At 41.9% G+C, this 19,606-nt stretch overlaps 1 protein-coding gene across 2 annotated transcripts in view; it reads left to right on the forward strand.

Moving 5' to 3' along the window:
- Positions 1 to 19,239, forward strand: part of PCNT (pericentrin) — a 90,717-nt gene extending 71,478 nt beyond the window's left edge. Inside the window, exons 31-41 of one of the 2 annotated variants that reach the window (XM_053363520.1) lie at positions 3,202 to 3,424; positions 4,973 to 5,123; positions 6,623 to 7,315; positions 8,085 to 8,353; positions 9,236 to 9,335; positions 12,247 to 12,411; positions 14,856 to 15,091; positions 16,651 to 16,739; positions 17,233 to 17,374; positions 18,018 to 18,115; positions 18,797 to 19,239. In XM_053363520.1, the coding sequence (XP_053219495.1) occupies positions 3,202 to 3,424; positions 4,973 to 5,123; positions 6,623 to 7,315; positions 8,085 to 8,353; positions 9,236 to 9,335; positions 12,247 to 12,411; positions 14,856 to 15,091; positions 16,651 to 16,739; positions 17,233 to 17,374; positions 18,018 to 18,115; positions 18,797 to 18,822 (2,192 nt within the window). In that variant the 3' untranslated portion in view covers positions 18,823 to 19,239. Of the gene's footprint in view, positions 1 to 3,201; positions 3,425 to 4,972; positions 5,124 to 6,622; positions 7,316 to 8,084; positions 8,354 to 9,235; positions 9,336 to 12,246; positions 12,412 to 14,855; positions 15,092 to 16,650; positions 16,777 to 17,232; positions 17,375 to 18,017; positions 18,116 to 18,796 lie in introns of those variants that run through there. The other variant, XM_053363529.1, reaches the window with a different exon arrangement.
- The last annotated feature ends 367 nt before the right edge of the window (positions 19,240 to 19,606 follow it).

Raw genomic sequence — 19,606 nt, forward strand, 5'->3', positions numbered from 1 at the left:
CTGTCCTGAGCCATTTTAGGCTTTATAGGTCAAAACCAGCACTTTGAATTGAGCCTGGAAACTAATTGACAGCCAGTGCAGTTGGGCCAAGATCGGTGTGATGTGCTCAAGCAGTCTTGCCCCGGTGAGCAACCTGGCCACCAAATTCTGCACTAGCTGAAGCTTCCAAACCATCTTCTGACACAGCCCTACGTATAATGTGTTTCAGTAATCTAACCTAGAAGTTACCAGAGCATAGACAACAGAAGTTAGGCTGTCTCTGTCCACATAGGAACGTAGTTGGGCCACCAGATGAAGCTGATGGAAGGCATTCTGCTCCACTGAGGCCACCTGCTGGTCTCTGTCCACATAGGAGCGTAGTTGAGCCACCAGATGAAGCTGATGGAAGGCATTCTGCTCCACTGAGGCCACCTACTGGTTTTTTATCAGTCAAGAGGGGCAAAGGTCCAGAGTGCAAGTGGTCACCCTGACCGATCCCAGCACCTTGTCTGCATCCTCAGGTCTTACTAACTGAAACTCTTCCAACACAACAGGACCAGACAGTGCTCTGGACACCCCATGAGATTCATCTGCAATAACAGCAGTGTCAAGATCCCGGTGGATGTAAGCAATTTTATCCTCAAAATGCTTTGCAAACAAGTCACAGTGAGTTATTGTCAGTTCTGCCACCTCCTTCTGCCAGCCTGTAACAGGCACCACAGTACCTGGAAAAGCTCTGCTGGACGGCACAATGAGGATGCAATGGAGCTGACAAAGGAAGCATTCTTTGCCGCCTTCACTGCCACTAGGTGGACTCAGTGATGAGCCCTCACCAGTGTGCAATTGCCTTCAACCAGATTTTGCTCCACTCGTGTTTGAACCATCTCCCAGCTTGTTTCCTCGCCCTAAGCTCACCAGGGTGCCAGAAAGACTCCATAAAGCAGGAGAAGATGTTCAGGATTATTGTGTCAACAGCCTGAGCCATTTGGTTGTTCCAGAGGTCGGCCAGGGCGTCACCAGGAGTGCCAATCATATCAGCTGGGAAATCCCCCAGAGCCATCTGGAAGCTCACTGGATCCACCAGCCTCCTCTGAAGGCAAACCATCCTAATATGTTCCTTGCCTCTGCAGAGTGGAAAAGGTGCTGAAAGCCTAAATCTCAACAGGAAGTGATTGGACCATGACAAGGGACTGATGTCAATGTCACCCACTTTCAAATCACCCTCTTCCTGCCCAGTTGAGAAAGCAAGGCCCAGAGTGTGACCTGCAACATGCATTAGGCTGGTGACATATTGGGACAGCCCCATGGTCATCAAGACAGCCATGAAGTCCTGAGCCACCCCAGAGGCAGTCACCTCAGCATTCTTGTTGCCAGTATGTCCCACAGCCAGCCACTGGGTCTTAACTGCTGCTGTCTTAGCCACTGCAAATCATCCTCCCCCTGGTCTTGCAACACCACCACTTCTCTGTTCTTCCTGTCCGTTCTCCCAAGCGTTCTTCCCTGCTGACTCTTGGAGAACTGAGGCTGGGATGAGAGGAATTTCTGGCACTGCACCTCTTCAGAAAAAAACATGAGGCCTACCCACTGCCTTGCTCCTTCCTTGTTTGGATGCAAAGCCTCTTTTTAAAAGGTTTTTTCTTGGTCAGTTAAGTGGTATATATTTTTATGAAATAAATCATAAGCAGCAACAAAGTAATGAGTACAATGGCCATCTGTCTTCCACTCATGAAGAATCAAGTATGGTTACTGGACTGCACCACAGTTCAAGAAGGACACTGACAAACTGGAACGTGTCCAGAGGAGGGCAACCAAAATGGTCAAAGGCCTGGAAACGATGCCTTATGAGGAACGGCTAAGGGAGCTGGGCATGTTTAGCCTGGAGAAGAGGAGGTTAAGGGGTGATATGATAGCCGTGTTCAAATATATAAAAGGATGTCACATAGAGGAGGGAGAAAGGTTGTTTTCTGCTGCTCCAGAGAAGCGGACACGGAGCAATGGATCCAAATTACAAGAAAGAAGATTCCACCTAAACATTAGGAAGAACTTCCTGACAGTAAGAGCTGTTCGACAGTGGAATTTGCTGCCAAGGAGTGTGGTGGAGTCTCCTTCTTTGGAGGTCTTTAAGCAGAGGCTTGACAACCATATGTCAGGAGTGCTCTGATGGTGTTTCCTGCTTGGCAGGGGGTTGGACTCGATGGCCCTTGTGGTCTCTTCCAACTCTATGATTCTATGACTGTGACAGTAAATCCCTCGCCATCAGACACAGTGCATCTGGGGGATGAATTCCCACTCGCCTGTATGTAAGAAGAAAAGGAAGTACCAAAACAATTACCCTGTTTGGTTTCCCCCCCCCCCTATTTTTTGCCTTATGGGTTTGGTATGCCTGATGTTCTGACACTGCTATTGTGCATATGCGTGAGAACACTTCAGGGAGTTAGAAGCTTCTCCAGAGAAGTTTCTACCCTGTATAACCTAAGTCCTATATACATAGTCAGAATTATACCACATTAGAATGCAGAATTACCAGCCATTTGGTTTTCTGTCATTGGCTTGTCATAGAGCTGTTCCTGTATCTCCCCACTGAAAGAATTCTATGCATGCTCTAACGAAGTATTCTACATCACTGCTAAGAATGCCCATAAAAGATAAGGCAAGCACTGTGGTACCTCAGATCACTTGTTGGAGAATGTTCATACCTGCTTAACTTCACCAGTAAAAGCCTAGGTCAAAGGTTCTTGCTGGGTTTCTGTGAAAAATGAGTTCCACAACTGAAGAAACTGAGAATTTGTCTCTTACACATAATGAATAATGATGATGTTGAAGATGTAATACAGACTTACACAAATCCTTCATATATTATAATTTCACTTGGTCAAGTGAAATTTCATACAAGTAAAAATCTACATGAGCAGTGCACTGAATCTGGTTTATTGAATTGGCCTTCTAAATTAAATGTGCCTTGGATAGGTGAAATCTGAAAGTAATGAATGGCAGCCTTTTTATGGCCTAATGTGAAGCAAGTATGGGAAAACAGAAAGTGAAGCAAAGTGTTGCCATCAGGTCCTTTCATCCAGAAATGTCACAATACATACTGCATTTATGTGCCTTTAAAAATCCACTTCATTTGTCATTTTTTAAAGTTATATTGGGGGGGGATTACTTTAAGTTATTGAAATTGATTAAAATTTTTTAATTTTGTTGTAACTTTGTATTTGTTCTCAGTTGAATTACTAGAATATAAACTTCAGCAGGAGAAATCCATTGCAAGTGACTTGCAGGCTTCTCTAAAAAGTGAACAAGAGAAATCCTCTGAGATGCATGAACTACTGAAACAGGAACACAGCGCAATATCGAACTTGAAATCAGATCTCTGTGAAAGCAAGCAAACAAATGAGAGGCTCCAAAAATCCCTCCAGGACCTCCAGGAAGACATAGTTAAGTACAGGTAAGGACTTCCAAGGGCAGTTCAGTTTGCGTTTAGAACAATCTACAGCTACAATTTCCAAGTAAATGTCTTAATGTGAAGTTCTTCCTGCTCTCAGTTTGTATCATACTGAAGACATTCAGTTAAGTTCTGGGGTGCCTTGTACCCCAATCCTCCTGTATTACAAAACAGTCCTCTTCTAACAACTTTTTGCATTTCAGTATTTGCCTAAATACTGTGGTCTAAACCAGTGTTTCCCAACCTTGGGCCTCCAGCTGTTTTTGGACTACAACTCCCATCATCCCTAGCTAGCAAGACCAGTGGTCATGGATGATGGGAATTGTAGTTCAAAAACAGCTGGAGGCCCAAGGTTGGGAAACACTGGTCTAAACCACTGAGCCTCTTGGGCTTGCCAATTGGAAGGTCGGCGGTTCGAATCCCTGTAACGGGGTAAGCTCCCGTTGCTTGGTCCCAGCTCCTGCCAACCTAGCAGTTCAAAAGCACATCAAAGTCCAAGTAGATAATAGGTACCGCTCCGGTGGGAAGGTAAACGGCATTTCTGTGCACTGCTCTGGTTTGCCAGAAGCGGCTTAGTCCTGCTGGCCACATGACCCAGAAAAACTGTCTGCGGACAAACATTGGCTCCTTTGGCCAGTAAAGGAAGATGAGCACCACAACCCCAGAGTCGTTCGCGACTGGACTTAACTTGTTTCCTGCTTGGCGGGTGGTTGGACTCGATGGCCCTTGTGGTCTATTCCAACTCTATGATTCTATGATTCTAACTGTCGGGGGTTCTTTACCTTTTATCTACCCACTACCCCTAGTTGTGATTTGTAATGATAGATTTTACTATACAATCAAAGAGCAGCATAATTGTTGTCACAAATTTCTTATTCCAGTTCGCCTTTCCACATGTCCCTGGGGTTTCAACTGCAGGGTCCCTTCCTGATTTTTGTTTCTAGGACTCTAGTATAGGAAGTGTTTCAGCTTGAGAATTCACTGTTTATACCAACCTGTGCTGAAACGTTAAAAGTTAAGAAGTGTTGTTCCTGACATAATAAAAAGCGCTATGCGATGTGTTTTATTCATTCATTTATTCATACTCCCACAAAAAAGCCTGCCCAAAGAGGCTCACAACAAAGAAACAGATGCATTGCAAACAATTTCATAATGACGTAGCAAAACAAAAATATAATAACATACAGAACACCACATTTGAATACTATAAATATAATAAGATTACTTGAACAACATGCAGCATCCAATAGCAAAAATACAAGGGAGCGTCACAGCTTCACCTTAGTCCTAGAAACACCCCTCCTATGATACTTGATTGTTACTTCTTCTTGCTCCGTTACTAAAGACATTGGTTTGTGTCCAGGTGTTCATTTTACCTGGAGCAGATCCATTGAAAAAAATGAGTGTGGTTAACCTTAGGTCTATTGATTTTAGTGGATTATTCTGATTAGAACTAAGTTGGATACAGCTGCATGTCTGCTAAAAAACCAGAAAGATGCAGGTTAGCAGTTTTTTAAAAAAAATAATACATAGAACTTTGGTATGTTGCAGTTCTGCACTGGAAAATAAGGAGAAAGATATGACAGCTGTTCTTCAAGAATTCCAAAATGAACAAGTTAAAGAAAAAGAACTACAGCACAAGTTAGATGAACAACAACAGCAGCACAAGTTAAAAGAGGAAGAAAAATCAAAAGCAATAGAGGTAAAATCTTGTGGGGAAATTATGGCCTTTTTTGCTACTCAAGCTTATGTATTCTGTTTTACCATGCCTCCAAATCCTGCTTTTAGGAAACCATAAGTAAGATTTTATTTAATTTTTGTTTGTTTTAAAAAATGCAGCAGGGAAAGCCTTTTAATAGGTGAATGTATTCTACATCAGGGGTGGGAACCTTTTGCTTCCAGGATTGACCTCACAAGTCAAATATGACAGGTGGGCAATCCAAGACACCTGTCATTCATAGAAGGTCATACTGATTTGCTTGTCTCAGCCCTCCACCTTTAAACTCCAGTGTTGGAGGTTGAAAAAGGGAGGGCAGGGATCTTTGCAAAGGGTTTAAGATAGCCTCCAGAGGAATGTCTTAAAGCCCTTTGGAAAAGTGGTCTTTGAAGCAGCTTTCCTTCTGCTTAAACTTCGGGCTGAGTAAAGGAGTTCCTTCCCCCCTGCCTGATCACTCAGATGTTTAAAGGAGAAGACTGTTTTTGTAAAGGACTTGCCCTTTGATGCAGCTCTGCTTCTCCTTTAAGTAAGGCAGCAGCGAGAGTCCTTCACCTCACCTGCTTGAAGGAAAAGTACACAGGGGGGCAGAATTAAACCTTGTCCTTCCACTGCCTCACCAGTAACATTGGTTGATAAGTGGGTGGCAATCATGGCTAGTAACATTTTAACTTTGTAGAGCTGCAATGGGGGGGGCTGCAATTTTTAATTTTGCTGTTTTATCATAATAGGACTTGTTGTACAAAATCTTTTTTTGTGTGTGTGCCACAGTACATGTGCAGAGAGTGCCACTGTCTCCACACACACACACACACAAATTTTTTTTTTCCTCTGCACTTGTATGGACAGGGAAAGAGATTCTGTGTAAGAGGGCCCATGTATGATTTTCAAACAAGATTGACCGCATACCTCTTACTAAGAAAGTAAGCCATACCACACAACATAAGTTTTTGAATTAGGGTATTGATTATACCTACACACCTATTGTCAAAAACTGAACAAACACACAAAAATGTTTCAGATGTGAAGAAAACTTGCTTCCAATTGCATGCAGTTTTCCTCTCCCAAAATACCAATTTAACTTTTAATAATCCAAAACATATTTTTCTCTAAATTAAAAGTATTCCAACTGATGGATAACAAATGATGGCCAGGGCACAACAGAACATGCATATTTGCAGTGCATGGCTCATTCCTGAAAATGTGAGGTACCAAGAAGAATTGTCCATGATTCACAGCCTGGTCCTGGAGTTGATATATACACATTATTTAAAAGGTTATGGGTGACCTGCTGAGTTTGAGGCATCAAGCTCCACCCTAGACATGTGAATTGTCGCTGGTCAAATTACCAATAATTTAGTTAGAATTAGCAAGTTGTGGGCTTCTGAATCAGAATCTGCTTTTTAATTTTAATTTACAAACTGGAATTCCTCTCAGACATTGAAAGTCCTGTGTAATTGTAGTGAATTTTCCCTTCTTCTGCACAGGAGTTGCAAGCTGCCTTGGAACTACAGTGCATTCAAAACAACCAACTGTCTGTGGCTTTAGAGCATGAACAGTCAGCAAACAGTAATCTCCGTAAAGAACTTGAGATTGAACATTCTCGCTGTGAAGCTTTATTGTCCCAATATAAAAATAAACTCTTGGAACTGCAGAAAAGTGAAGATGTTGAGAAGAATCGCAGTTTGGAACTTTTAAGTGCTTTGAAACATGAACGTATTTTGACAGAACAGCTGAGCATGAGAATAAATGAATGTGGGTCTTGCAAGCATAACGATTCATTGCAGGAACTGAAAGCTCAGTTGTACAAAGAGAGGTCCCATGCTAGGAATCTTTTAGCCATAATTGAGAAGACGCGGCAGCAAGTACTTGATTCAAAGAAGCAAATGGGTGAAATGCAGATGCCCTCTGAACAGCCTCCGAAAGAACAGGAGCTCCACACCACTTTACAGGCCGCACAGGCTGCTCTGCAAAGTCAAAAAGAGGACATTATCCATGCCTTGAAGATACAGACAGAGAAAGATATACAAATGAGAAAGAAATGGGATCAGCTGCAGTCCATTCTCAGATTACTGAGGGAGCAGGAAAGAGGGACAGAACAAAGAAGAAGAGAAATGAAGCAGGAACAACAAACAGAATTTGGCAAACTGCAGGAACTACAGGAAGCTGGAGAAAATCTGGTAAGAACATGTGGTTTCTTTTTACTTTTTTCAACCCTGGCTTGAAAAAGTTCAGAGGCCTTTTTACTTATTTATAGCCATGGATTTGTTACCTCAATTATCCGCCCTATGATACAATAAAAACATCACCACAAAGTTTTTATTTTTACCAGTATGCTTTCCTAATTTGGATTATTCACACTGGGTGTTTGTGGGGAACGTGGCACCTTACTCAGCTTTGCGTATCAATAATAAGTACTCATCCCAGGATAAATGAGGGGCAAGTCAGGACCACACTGCTTTTACCAAGATGCCTTCCCCCTTTTCAGATTATTTTAGCCTTTTATACTTTGAATGTATAAATGAGAGAACCTGACATGAGGGTTCAGGTGAGTTAAGGAATTATTTAATAGTAAAGAGACATGGAAAAGTGTGTTTCTGAGAACCAGCAGCGGCCCACAGGGAAGGATAGCACTGTTGACCTGGCCTCCTGACACTACCACATATCGGGGGGACAAGAAGAGTGGTGTGGATACCCTGGCAAAGCTAACCCAGTACTCTCACTGGTGCTCACTGCAGCACCACCCTTCCCTCCAACCACTTCTGCAAATAACATTCCTCTCCTCCCCCCCCCCCCCGCCCCACTTCACCTTGTTAGCAATGGATCTCATGGCATGGAAGAGCTTAGATACTAACTTCTTCCTACAGCTTGTGAATTATTTCCTGTGTGCATTGCAAAGTGCTACTTTATTTTTATATATTGCAAATAGCTATGCTTCTGTTCCCATAGCATGAGTTGGAATTGCAACGTTGGCAGAACACTAGAAGAACAAAGGATTTGCAACAGATTCTAGAACACTTGGAGAAACAGGAAAGATACCTTAATTGTCATAAAAATCAAGATGAACTTCCTCCATGTCCTTCAAAAAATCATTATACCAACTTTACAGCAGATACAGTAATGCTCCATGTGGAGCAGCAGAAATTAGAAAACATCAGAGAACAGTTGCTCATTGCTGCAGGTTATCTTTCTGAGTTCATATACAAAACTACAGAGCGGTGAGTATTTTACAAGGATCTTAATTGAAACCAATTTTTTATTTTTCGTGTTTGAAATACCTATCAAAACTGAGGGACCACCACAGCTATGAGTCCTGGTTTCCGTAATTTGTTACTAATGTCTTATCCAGTCCTAGTAATTGGACATTTTCTCTGCACCAACTAGAAACATTAGTTTCCTTGGATAAAATCCTGAAACTATTACATGTCAACAAGATTCTTGACCCTAAGGCCCAATTCAGATGTAATGCATCTAAAACAGGCTTCCTCAACCTCGGCCCCCCCAGATGTTTTGAGACTACAATTCCCATCATCCCTGACCACTGGTCCTGCTAGCTAGGTATCATGGGAGTTGTAGGCCAAAAACATCTGGAGGGCTGAGGTTGAGGAAGCCTGACCTGAACTATTATTACATTTAAAAAATTACATTTTTCTGCTTTACCTTCAGTAAGGAATATGAATACACTCACACACACATACATATACACGTGCTCGTACCTGCACACGATGCAAAGCAGCTCAAAGTTTGCACCTGCTGGTGCTGATGTAACACTAAACAATGGTCTGAATCAGGCCTGAATGTGGCAGTTCATGACACTTTCAGGCCCCAGCTTACCATATATGCTCAGTCTACATGAACGTGGAAGGTAAGGTGTTTCTGAAAAAAGTGATGCCTTCATTACTTTCATAAAAACACATTAGTACTTTTTTACTGGTGAATGTTATTCCGTATACAGTTGGTGAATTACTTCTGTTTTCTATGCTGTCTTAATGTCAAATGGTTCAGGTTTCATATGTATAGAGACAGATATGTTCCATGGGACAGCAACGGAGTCTACAATTACTTGGATTATTTCTTTTTTTCTACCCTTTATTTAACAGAACAGTTAACTGGCCTCCTTCAAATGATGAAGCAGTTGCAGCCTTGTTGCATATAGTTGAGGAACTTAAAGCAGAGTTACTGGCCTCCTCCAAATCTCCAGTAAGAGGGTTCATTTTATTTTATTTTGATAAGCCATTGTTCATACTTCAGTTAATGCTTATAAGCAATTTTTTTAAAAAAGAAAAAAAAGGCAGGTAACCCATTTCACCTTTTGAGGGGGTTGAAGGAAGAGTTCATCCTAAATATCTGGGAGCTATTTTCCTGGCAGACAAGAGCTATGTAGCAGCCATGCTTGGTCCTAGCTGCTCTAGCAACTCAAGAAGGAAAGCTCTATGATTCTTTTGACTGTTCCTCCTCATTTTCCTGTCAGCATCTCTCTAGTTTTGTCTTCCTGCCAGCTCAAGCAGATGTCCTTGTTCCTTTTCTTTGTGCTTGCTTTTTGAGCTATCTTTAACTTTCTCTTCTCTTTATACCTTTTTACTTCAGTTTAGCTGTATTCCTCTTTTTGCTTCCCCAAAATCTCTCTCTTTACTCATCCACTCTCCCAAAAAGAAATCTCTGGGCCCCATAATTAAAGCAAAGAAACTAGCGACTCCTCACAAGAAGAGCCAGTGGATTTCATGTAAGGCAGCAAAGGCCACAGCCAAAGAAAACAACCACAGAATCAACTCTGTTACAATGGGCACATCCCCAGGTGGAAACAACATTGAGTGAGCCAACAGGTCGTCTTCAAACAAAAGTGGTTTGTGTTTTAGAGCCATAGGGGAGAGGGAATGCCTCAAAAGAAACCGTATTCCTCCTTTCTTACCATCATACAGGAAGGTCTTTCAGAAGTGGAGGGAATTACTAAATTAGTGGCTGCCAGAGCCCTCAGCAGACCACATGATGCTCTTAATGCTCCCCTAGAAAGACTGCACTTTTATGCACCAGTTGAGAATTTCAGGTGGCTTTCATCCAACTTGGTGGCTCTGGATCCAGTTATCAATTCAAGTAACCCCAGGCATCGAATCCAGTAAACAGCGCTCAATCCTCAAGAAAAAACAAAAGTCGAGACCCTGTAAGAGACACTCTCCTTCTCCCTACTCTTTGCCGTCAGAATCATGACCCACATACCAAAGCCAAAAAGGTACACAGAAAACATGAAAACAATCAAAGGCCAGTTTTCCAGACCTCTCCTCAAATCAAACTCTGCCTAGACTCCCTGGCATGTGGGGCCTTATCTGCTCCTCAGACTTCATTCAAAGAGAGCCTTCCATTTTTTAATCTGATCCGAGTGGGGACCTGAAGAAGGAAAATGCACAATGGAGCAGTACATCAGACCAGGATATGGGGGTCGAGGTCCCTGAACTTCATTTTGTAAAAAGAATTTACCTGCCCCCCGCAAGGCTGCAAGACTTCCGGCTCGTCGCCACAGATGATGGCTGAAATTCCATCATCTCCATTTCGCACGGGCAATTAGAGGCTGAGATGGGAGTAATCAGCCTCCCAAATTCCTCCAGGGGTGGAGGAAACAGTCTCATCTGCAGTCGCCCAACACCTGGCCCCAAATCTGGAGGGAATAAGGGGCTGGGGGGCATGGGATGGAAAGCCCCCGTGTGATTCCGGCACTCTCCGAAGCTGTCTCCGCGAGTGACATTTCTTAAGATGAAAAATTGGATTTAAATAATGGACATGCTTTGAGTGAAGAGGGAGGGTTTTTTCTGCTAATTAATTCAGCCTCTGGAGATTTAGAAGATTCGATTGGAAAAGGGGACTTATCAGCTGAGATGCCGGTTTGACGGAACTGAAAGGGGGGGTGAGCCTTTATTTACTTTCCTTCGATATTTGCCTATGTGATTACATTTGGCGAATCCCCTCTGGAAGGGACGACTGCTGGACTTACGAAAGCAAGTGAGACTAAAAATTTTGCATTTGTTGATATAATAAGGTTTTAATAACTCTAATAATTACTAACTGTGTGGAAATAACTGGGGGGGAAGGAAAATCAAGGCTGTCAACTCTTGGTTTCCTGGAAGAAGATCAAAAGACTCCCCTGGAGTAGAAGAGACATCTCATTAACAACTGGGGAAATGCCAAAGAACTTTGGATATCTGCTTGGGAGGTTTCTGACGAAGTATTAATTTAACAAGGAGCCAGGAGTGAAACCGAAAGTAGACTGACCAGCTAGCTGAATCAAATTATTTTGGCGGGGTGGGGGGGAGAGACCTCTAACATTTTACTCTTAGATATTTGTACTTCCAGTTTACTTGGTAGCTCCCCTCCCCGGGAAAAGCTAATGTTTGAATAGCAGCTGGTTAAGGAACCACATTGGGCAGACAACATGATTTGATTTTATCTGGACTGTGTGTCAATATGTCGATATGGCGGCTACCTGCAGTGGAAGGCTTCTGGACTGATTCAGCAGAAACACCAGTTTGTGACGAGAGGATGTGAATTTACAGAGGGGAATCTTGGATTACAGATTTGGACTATAAAGAAGAAGACATAAAATCCACACAGAAACATTTTATTTGGACTTAAACTCACTTGCAGAATGAACACAGAGGCTGTTGAAAATAATGAAGGATTAACATCAGAATGTATTAAGGGAATTATTGTAATATTTTGAAATGCAGCAGAACTATGAGAGGATTAGGATTCCCTCCAATCTCGAAGCATGGGAAGTCAGCTAAATAATAATAATAATAATTTATCATTAGGCATAACATTGGGATTTGTTTGATTATTGGATAATTTGTATAATTTGGAATATATAATTTGGTTTCATTGGGGGGGGGAGACTTTGCCCAGGTTGGCAACAGACAGCCTAAGGTACATGGGTAACACAGACAGTTTTCCAGAGACTTATCCTTCTTGCTCACTGATGTGGTTTACCTCATCCCTCTTCCCTAGTCACAAGGGAAAGCACACAACCTGTATCAGGCCATTATATTTAAATGTTGCTGAATTTCATTACCTATATTGTACTGAATTTTGAAGTTTTCAACCAGTCTTTAAATGTCATGCTTAGATCAAACCTACATGTGTTATTAACTCCATGCAAGAATCGGAAGGGACTGCTTATCAGGAGGAGAAACCTATTTTGCACAGTGGCTTGCGAAGAACAGAGCATGAAGAAACGAAAACTAATGTTGTGGCAGAAAACAAGTCAGCAATGTCATCTTCCAATCTGAAGGTAAAAATTTCTCTGCATATGCTCTCTTTCTTTGAGCTGTTCTCATGCATATCAACAGTAACATACGAAGCAAAATTTAGCTGGCAATAGGAAGGGTGGATAGATGGGTATAGTGCTCAGAGCAGGGGTTAAGGGAATCTTGTGTTGAAAATCTTGAACTCCCAAAATGAGTATTTATTTATTATTAAATGTATAGATTACAACATTTAAATCCATATAAAACATAAGATGTTAAAAATATCGTTTATTAAGAAACCAGAAGCATTTCTTCTGGGTTTAATCACAAACGATATTCCTAGCAACAAAAAGAAAGTATTTCTATATGCGACAATGGCTGCCAGGATGCTTATAGCAAAAAATTGGCGGGGGGATATCCCATCAGTAAGAGAATGGCAAATTAAACTTTGTGAATATATAGATTTGGCAAGATTAAGGGCAGTCTTAAGGGGACAATCAGAACAAAAATTAATAAAAGAATGGGACTGCGTTAAAGAATACATGAAAAAACATTGTTCTGGAGTAAAAATAACGGTATGTAATGAGTGAAGTTCTGCAGGGTAAAAGAACTGAAGAAATGGTTGTAATAGGTATAAAGCTAGAAGCAATATAAATATAACACAACAATTAAGAAAATGGAAAAATTGAAGTCCCAAAACAGTGGAAGGAAGTCAAAGTCTATGTATGTTTTGTTATGTATTGTGAATGTTATGGTTATGGTTTTTCTTTGTTTTTTTCTTTTTCCTTTTTGGTTTTATATATATAATTTATGTTGTAATTTTGCTGTAATTCAATTTATTTTATTGAAAAATAAAAACATAAAACATAAGCAACATAAATCAGTCATAATAATACAGTCGTGCCTCGCAAGACGAAATTAATTCGTTTCGCGAGTTTTGTCGTCTTGCGATTTTTTTCGTCTTGCGAAGCATGGTGTCGGGAAAGTTTTGGAAAAGCTTCAAAAATCACCAAAGTCCTTAAAAACCTCAAAAAAGGCTACCACACTGCGTTCTATGAGTTGCTCCTCGAAGTCAAGTCGCAACTGTATTAATGGTGTTAAGAAAAAGGAAACAAACTTGCAAGACGTTTCCGTCTTGCGAAGCAAGCCCATAGGGAAAATCGTCTTGCGAAGCAGCTCAAAAAACAAAAAACCCTTTCGTCTAGCGAGTTTTTTGTCTTGCGAGGCATTCGTCTTGCGAGGTACCACTGTATTAATAAAGATACTTCAGTTCAATATGTCACAGCCAGCCATATATAAGACTAAAAACTCCTGCCTATTGAGCCCCCTCATTAAAAACCATCCTCAGCCAGTCTCAGTGCCACTGAAGGGGAGGTTTTTGATCATATAGCTCCAGAGAGGATGATCCCTACCTATGGGGCCCCTCCGAAAACTGTGCCCTCTCTTTCTGAAGGGCACACAAGCAGGGCCTCCATTGCACAGTCCCTTGACCAGCTTCTCTGAGGGAAGGGGCCCAAACAATTAAAGGCTTTAAAGTTATTGGTAGCACTTTGAGTTGGCCTAGAAGCCAGTGCAACAGATGCAGAATAGGCTTAACTGAGCGTTTAGCCACCGTCAGCACCTAGGCTGCTGCATTCTTCATCCGCTGAAGCTTCTAAAGGAGATTCCAACTCAACATCAGGAAAAACTTTCTGATGGTAAGAGCTGTTCAACAGTGGGACGGTCTCTCTCAGGAGTTGGTAGACTCCTTCCTCGGAGGTTTCTCAGCAGAGGTTGGATGGCCATCTGTCATGGATGCTTCAGTTGAGATTCCCTTGGGTCCCTTCCAACTCTGCAATTCTTTGATTCTATGAAGTAGTTTACAAAGGCGGACCCACATAGAATGCATTGCAATAGCGCACTCTGGATATGATAAGGTCATGGATTACTGCAGAGATTTGTTATGCACAGATAGGATTGCAGCTGGTGAATTACCCCAAACTGATAAAATCCCAAATCTTCCCAAACTGAGAAATGGCAAACTTGATGAAGAATCAGCTGTTTTTCCAATAAAGCTGAGTTCTGGCTGATCAGACCAGGGTGAGGATTGTGTAAAGTGTTATTGAAACATTGAGGCACTCAAAGGGGAAGAGGAACCATTAATGAATTAGGCTGCAAGCATTCATTCATACTCACACATGACCTGTAAACATTTAACTGCTAAGAGCACATAGTCCAGAGCTTTCCAAACTTTTCATGTTGGTGACACGTTTTTTAGACATGCATCATTTCGCAACACAATAATTCAGTTTTCCTAGCAAACCGGAGATAAAACCAACGCCTTTCCAGTCCTGGGAGGAAAGCGAGGAGCGTTTGTGCAACACACAGTTTGGAAAGCTCTCAGCCATAGACAAATGGATTGCAGGGAAATATTGTTGAGGTAGGTACTTTCTGTAATCAGTTTCTAAATTTTCTGTAAGCTCAATGTTCTTCTCTCTTTAAAATTTAGATGCAAAAGTTATACAGGAAGTATTTGAGAGCTGAGAGCTTTAGGAAAGCTCTGGTTTATCAGAAAAAATACCTTCTGCTGCTTCTGGGTGGATTCCAAGAATGCGAGCAAGCAACCCTGTCCCTCATAGCGCGCATGGGCATCTATCCTTCTCCTGATCTGACCGTCTCTGAATTACGGAGCCGTTCCTTTACAAAGTTCAGGTCTGCGATTAGAGTTGTGATTGCAATATCAAGGTAACCAAACACTTTTCTTCAAATATCACCAAATTGTTCCCTATTTCTACATTTCACTACATGTTATCATCTATTTTTTCTTTTTTAAAGAGGAATAAAAAATCCCCACTGAATCAAAAGAATTTAAATCCTCACTCAGTTGGCAAGCCATGTGTCCTAATGGAAGTGAAGATTGCATACCTGAAGCAACCAGGGGCATCTGCCAGTCAAAGTGCCTTGTGAAGCGTTTTTGTTGAATGGGGGGTATATGGGTAGGGAAAGAAGAAAATAAGGGTTTTTTTCAGTTTGGTTTTTTTAAAGACTTTATCCCAGATTTTCCAGGGTTTATTCCCCAGGACCTTCACATTTGTTACCTGCTAGCCACTTTGGCCTGGCAGTGGGCACTTGCTGAGGTGGGTGGAAAGAACAAAAGAAATCAACCCGTTTTCTCAGCTGTTTCATGCCCACTAGCCATGTAGAGCTGGCAGTGGGCACTGAACCAGGGGTGGACTTTGGTAACCTTTGGTAGTACAGCACCCTGAGCGAGGCCAAAATGTATCTTCTAAATGATGGATCTTCTCAATTTTGTGCCCCTTTGGCTCAGCCTTCTAAATCCACCCACACTGCCCTAAATTCAGCGATGATGTACCATATTTTCCCCTCCATAAGACACACACTTTTTCCCTCCTAAAAAGTAAGGGGAAATGTGTGTGCGTCTTATGGAGCGAATGCAGGTGGGAAAAGCCCCCAAGAGCCGCTTTTCCCCAGGTGGGAGAAGGGACTGCTGCAGCCAGTCAGTCCCTTCTCCCTCCTCGTAGAAAAGCACGCAGGAGCCACCCACACTGCTCTAAATTCAGCGATGATGTACCATATTTTCCCCTCCATAAGACACGCTTTTCCCCAGGTGGGAGAAGGGACTGCTGCAGCCCCTCAGTCCCTTCCCCCACCTCCCAGAAAAGCCCCTGAGGAGAGAGACAGGCTGCCCTTCTCCCTCCTGCGGAAAAGCCTGCAAGCGCCGCACACATGCTCTACGCCGCTCGTGAAAGGGAGCGCTGAGCAGAGCCTGGGATGCATACAGGCTCTGCTCAGCACTCCCTTTATTTATTTATTTTCTTGCATTCCCCTTCTAGAAACTAGGTGTGTCTAATGATCAGGTGTGTCTTATGGAGCGAAAAATACAGTGATGGCTTTTTTAAAAGAAAGAAAGAAAAGAGTGCTAGAGATGATCCCTGTTGCTGAACAGAGGGACTTTACTGACTTGGTGGTGGGCATTCCAGTATGGTGTATATGACAGGGGAGGTATGTTGGTTGGTTGGTTGGTTGGTTGGTTGGTTGGTTGGCAAACTTGATATGCTGCTTGATAGTTTACAAAAATCTGCATGTGTGGCCTGTGAAATGTAGAAATGCCCTTGGATTTGAGGGGGGCGGAGATGGATGGGGGGGGGACACGTGTGACCACCTTGTATGTTTTTCCTGGAATTTTCACAGTAAGTGTGGTGGGTGGCATTTGTAGATTTGTGAGATCTTGCAAATACTACGGAAACTATTTTGCACACTGATTCATGTCTTTTTGCCCCAAGGTTAAAGTTTCTGGTGAAAAAATGGCACAAAGTTGGCAGGAAAGAGATGCCGTCGGAATCTGTTTCTCCAAGCGTTAGACACAATTCATGTGAGAACTCCAGAAGAATCCTGTGGATTGATTACAAGTTATTATTAGTATATATCTCTTTGTGCAGAAGTGAACAAACTAAACTCCTATCATAATTGTGTATACTTGTGTTCCTCTTATTTCTGAGTAACCTATTATGCCACATATCTTTCGAAAAGTATAGCTGCTTCCCTCTTGTGCAAGCAGTCACACAAACTAAGGGAAATCTCTCGATTCTGGATACATGGATGGTGATGCGGAAAGCAGGAGGTGGGAAGCCATAGGGAATGCTCAGGACTTGAGTTTGCTCTTGTAGCAGCTCATAGTTGATAGGCCTTTAAGTGTTTGACTGTCTGCTGCAGTATTGATGCACTGCTTATACAGTAAAAGTTTTTGCTGTAGGCTATATCTTACTTTTTAAAATGCACACATTCCTTCCTTCCTGCATTATGGAATTGTCTTCATTGACCATAGGTTCAGGTCTAAATGAATCACTGTATACTCTTCAATCTAGGTACCAGGGCTAGAATCGAGGTGCTAAAGCAGCACGAGGTGTTCCCAGGTGATGGAACTCAGGAAGCGAGACACAGCAGCAGGAGCAATCTCTTGAGTCTTGGGAACTCCTCCCCTAAACCACCACAGCAGCTGCATAACAGGTTGGTGTAGAATTTGTTTCAAATGTACCATTCTGAATCATTCTATAAATAAAAACTGCACTTAAGGCTTGAATGATCTATGACAGAAGCAGGGAATTTGCGGTCCTCCAACTGTTGCGGCATGGCTGATGGTTAGAAATGATGGGGGTTGTGATCCAACAGCACCTGGAAGACCACAAGGGGCTGATCCAAAGCTGTGAATATACTGCTCAGCTCCCTTTTATAATTAGAGTTGTACCTATCCACAAAACTGAAGTACTTTTTTTCTGTTTTTCGGTGGCATGTTCATTGCAAACAGCGTTTTATACCTGCACTTCTTCCAATTATTGCTACACTTCATGGTTTAGAAAAATCTAGGCTGTTGGTCAGACAAGGAAGTTTAAACTGAATATAGCTGCAATTGCTTTTTAGCATGAAAACCAGGTTCTCCTTAAACAGGTTCCAAACTTCATAGGAAAGCTGGAAAGCAGCTGGCACTCCCCCCGGGCTTCAAATGGAGGGGGGGGTGATAGTCAGGGCCTCCCAAGTCTGTTTGTACTATGTTTTGTCCTTTGTGCTTATGTCAATGTGTTTGGCTACTTTATGTACTGAGAATTTTGTGTATTGGGGAGGCTTAATTATTTTTATATTTATGTCCTTACAGCACTTCTTCAGCTTCATCTAAAGATCCTGAACATTCATTAACTGAATATATTGCTCACTTGGAGGCCATTCAGCAGAGACTGGGAATTATTATGCCAGGTAAGGTAGTTTTGATGAATTTTGAGGCATACATTTGCCTTTCAGTCTTAAATCATGCCCAGCAACCCACATAGAGACAAAGAGCCCTTTTTTGTTGCCATGTCAAAAAAATAAACAGAGATGGCCCAAAATACTTTCAAACAGGAAATGAAAATGTATAACTTTAAAAAGAGAGGGGCTGAAATGCTATGCACTTATTTGGGAGTAAACCAACCTAAACTCAGTAAACCTTACTTCAGAGTAAATGTGCATCATATTGCATTGCATGTGTCCACAGCGCTAGCTCAAAACATTGCTGCCTGAGACAAAGGATCAAGTAATGTCTCACCATTCTTTTCTTTTTTAATGGATTAGCTGTTCAATGTTATAAACATGACAGCATCTTCCACTGTACCTGAGGCCAGCAGGCTAGTTTGGGGCAGATCAAACGCCTCTGCCTTCCAGCACTTCCACTGCCCCCTGTTCTGAAGCAGCTGCCTCACTCCCTATTGAGAGGGCTGCCTCTGCATGTTTAACTTGCTCTTGTATAGTTTTATATTTATATTTTAGATTCTTTAAACTTAGCTGGGAAGGAGGGAGAGCAAAGAGTCCACGGTTTCAGCAGCTCTTACCAGCACCATAGCTTAGTTTAACTATGATTTAAAGTGGTGTTCGAATTAACTTGAATTTGTGTTAATTTAGGACAATCTCGACAAGAGAAACTTTGAAAGTGTTGAGATCACATCTTTGACATGAACTACAGAAACTTTCAGCTATTGCTTTCTTCTCCAGTGAACACCTTGCGCAAGCAACACGTCTGCATGTACAGAATCTGTCAACACTTTTGTTCAGTTGAATAAAAGTGCCTGTGTTTGCTGTAATTTTGCATCATGTTTTTATACAAAGTATTTTTTTATAAATTTTAGTGCACTTTGGGTCTTTCAGGAGAAAGTAATAATGCTTCATGGTTTTTTATTTGGATTTATTAGGAAGTTGACAGCTGAATGTGCCATGCTGTGTTATTATTAAGACAAGTGCCATAATGTCTCTGTCAGTGCTTCTTTTTACTAAAATTCTAAAATAATTCAGTTGGATTTCTCACAAACCATTATTAAAAAAAAAACCTTCTAAATCCTTACTTAGAACTATTGTGTTTGTGTTTCTTTCATCTTTATAATTTCAGTGTATTATATGGGAAACTGCATATAATCTTAGAATTGTAGAGGAGTTGGAAGGGACTCTGAGAGTCATCTAGTATGTTCCACTAGCAGAATCTCTCCCGATGTTGAAGTCACTGTAAACTTTTCCAATCAAGAACCATCTTATCTGATTAACAGATTTGAGATGCATCCATTTCGTTTGTTGCCCTTTTGAGAAACCGCAGTGCCTTCCATGGTATTAACTGATATAGCAGGAAGCCTGGAGTGCCCTTCCACCCCCTGCACTGCTCTTTCAGTAAATCAAACTCTCTGATGTTTCCAGTCTGCCTGGTGCCAGGGCAGGGATGCCTTG

This window comes from Podarcis raffonei, chromosome 1, assembly GCF_027172205.1.
Source record: "Podarcis raffonei isolate rPodRaf1 chromosome 1, rPodRaf1.pri, whole genome shotgun sequence".
NCBI lineage: Eukaryota > Metazoa > Chordata > Lepidosauria > Squamata > Lacertidae > Podarcis > Podarcis raffonei.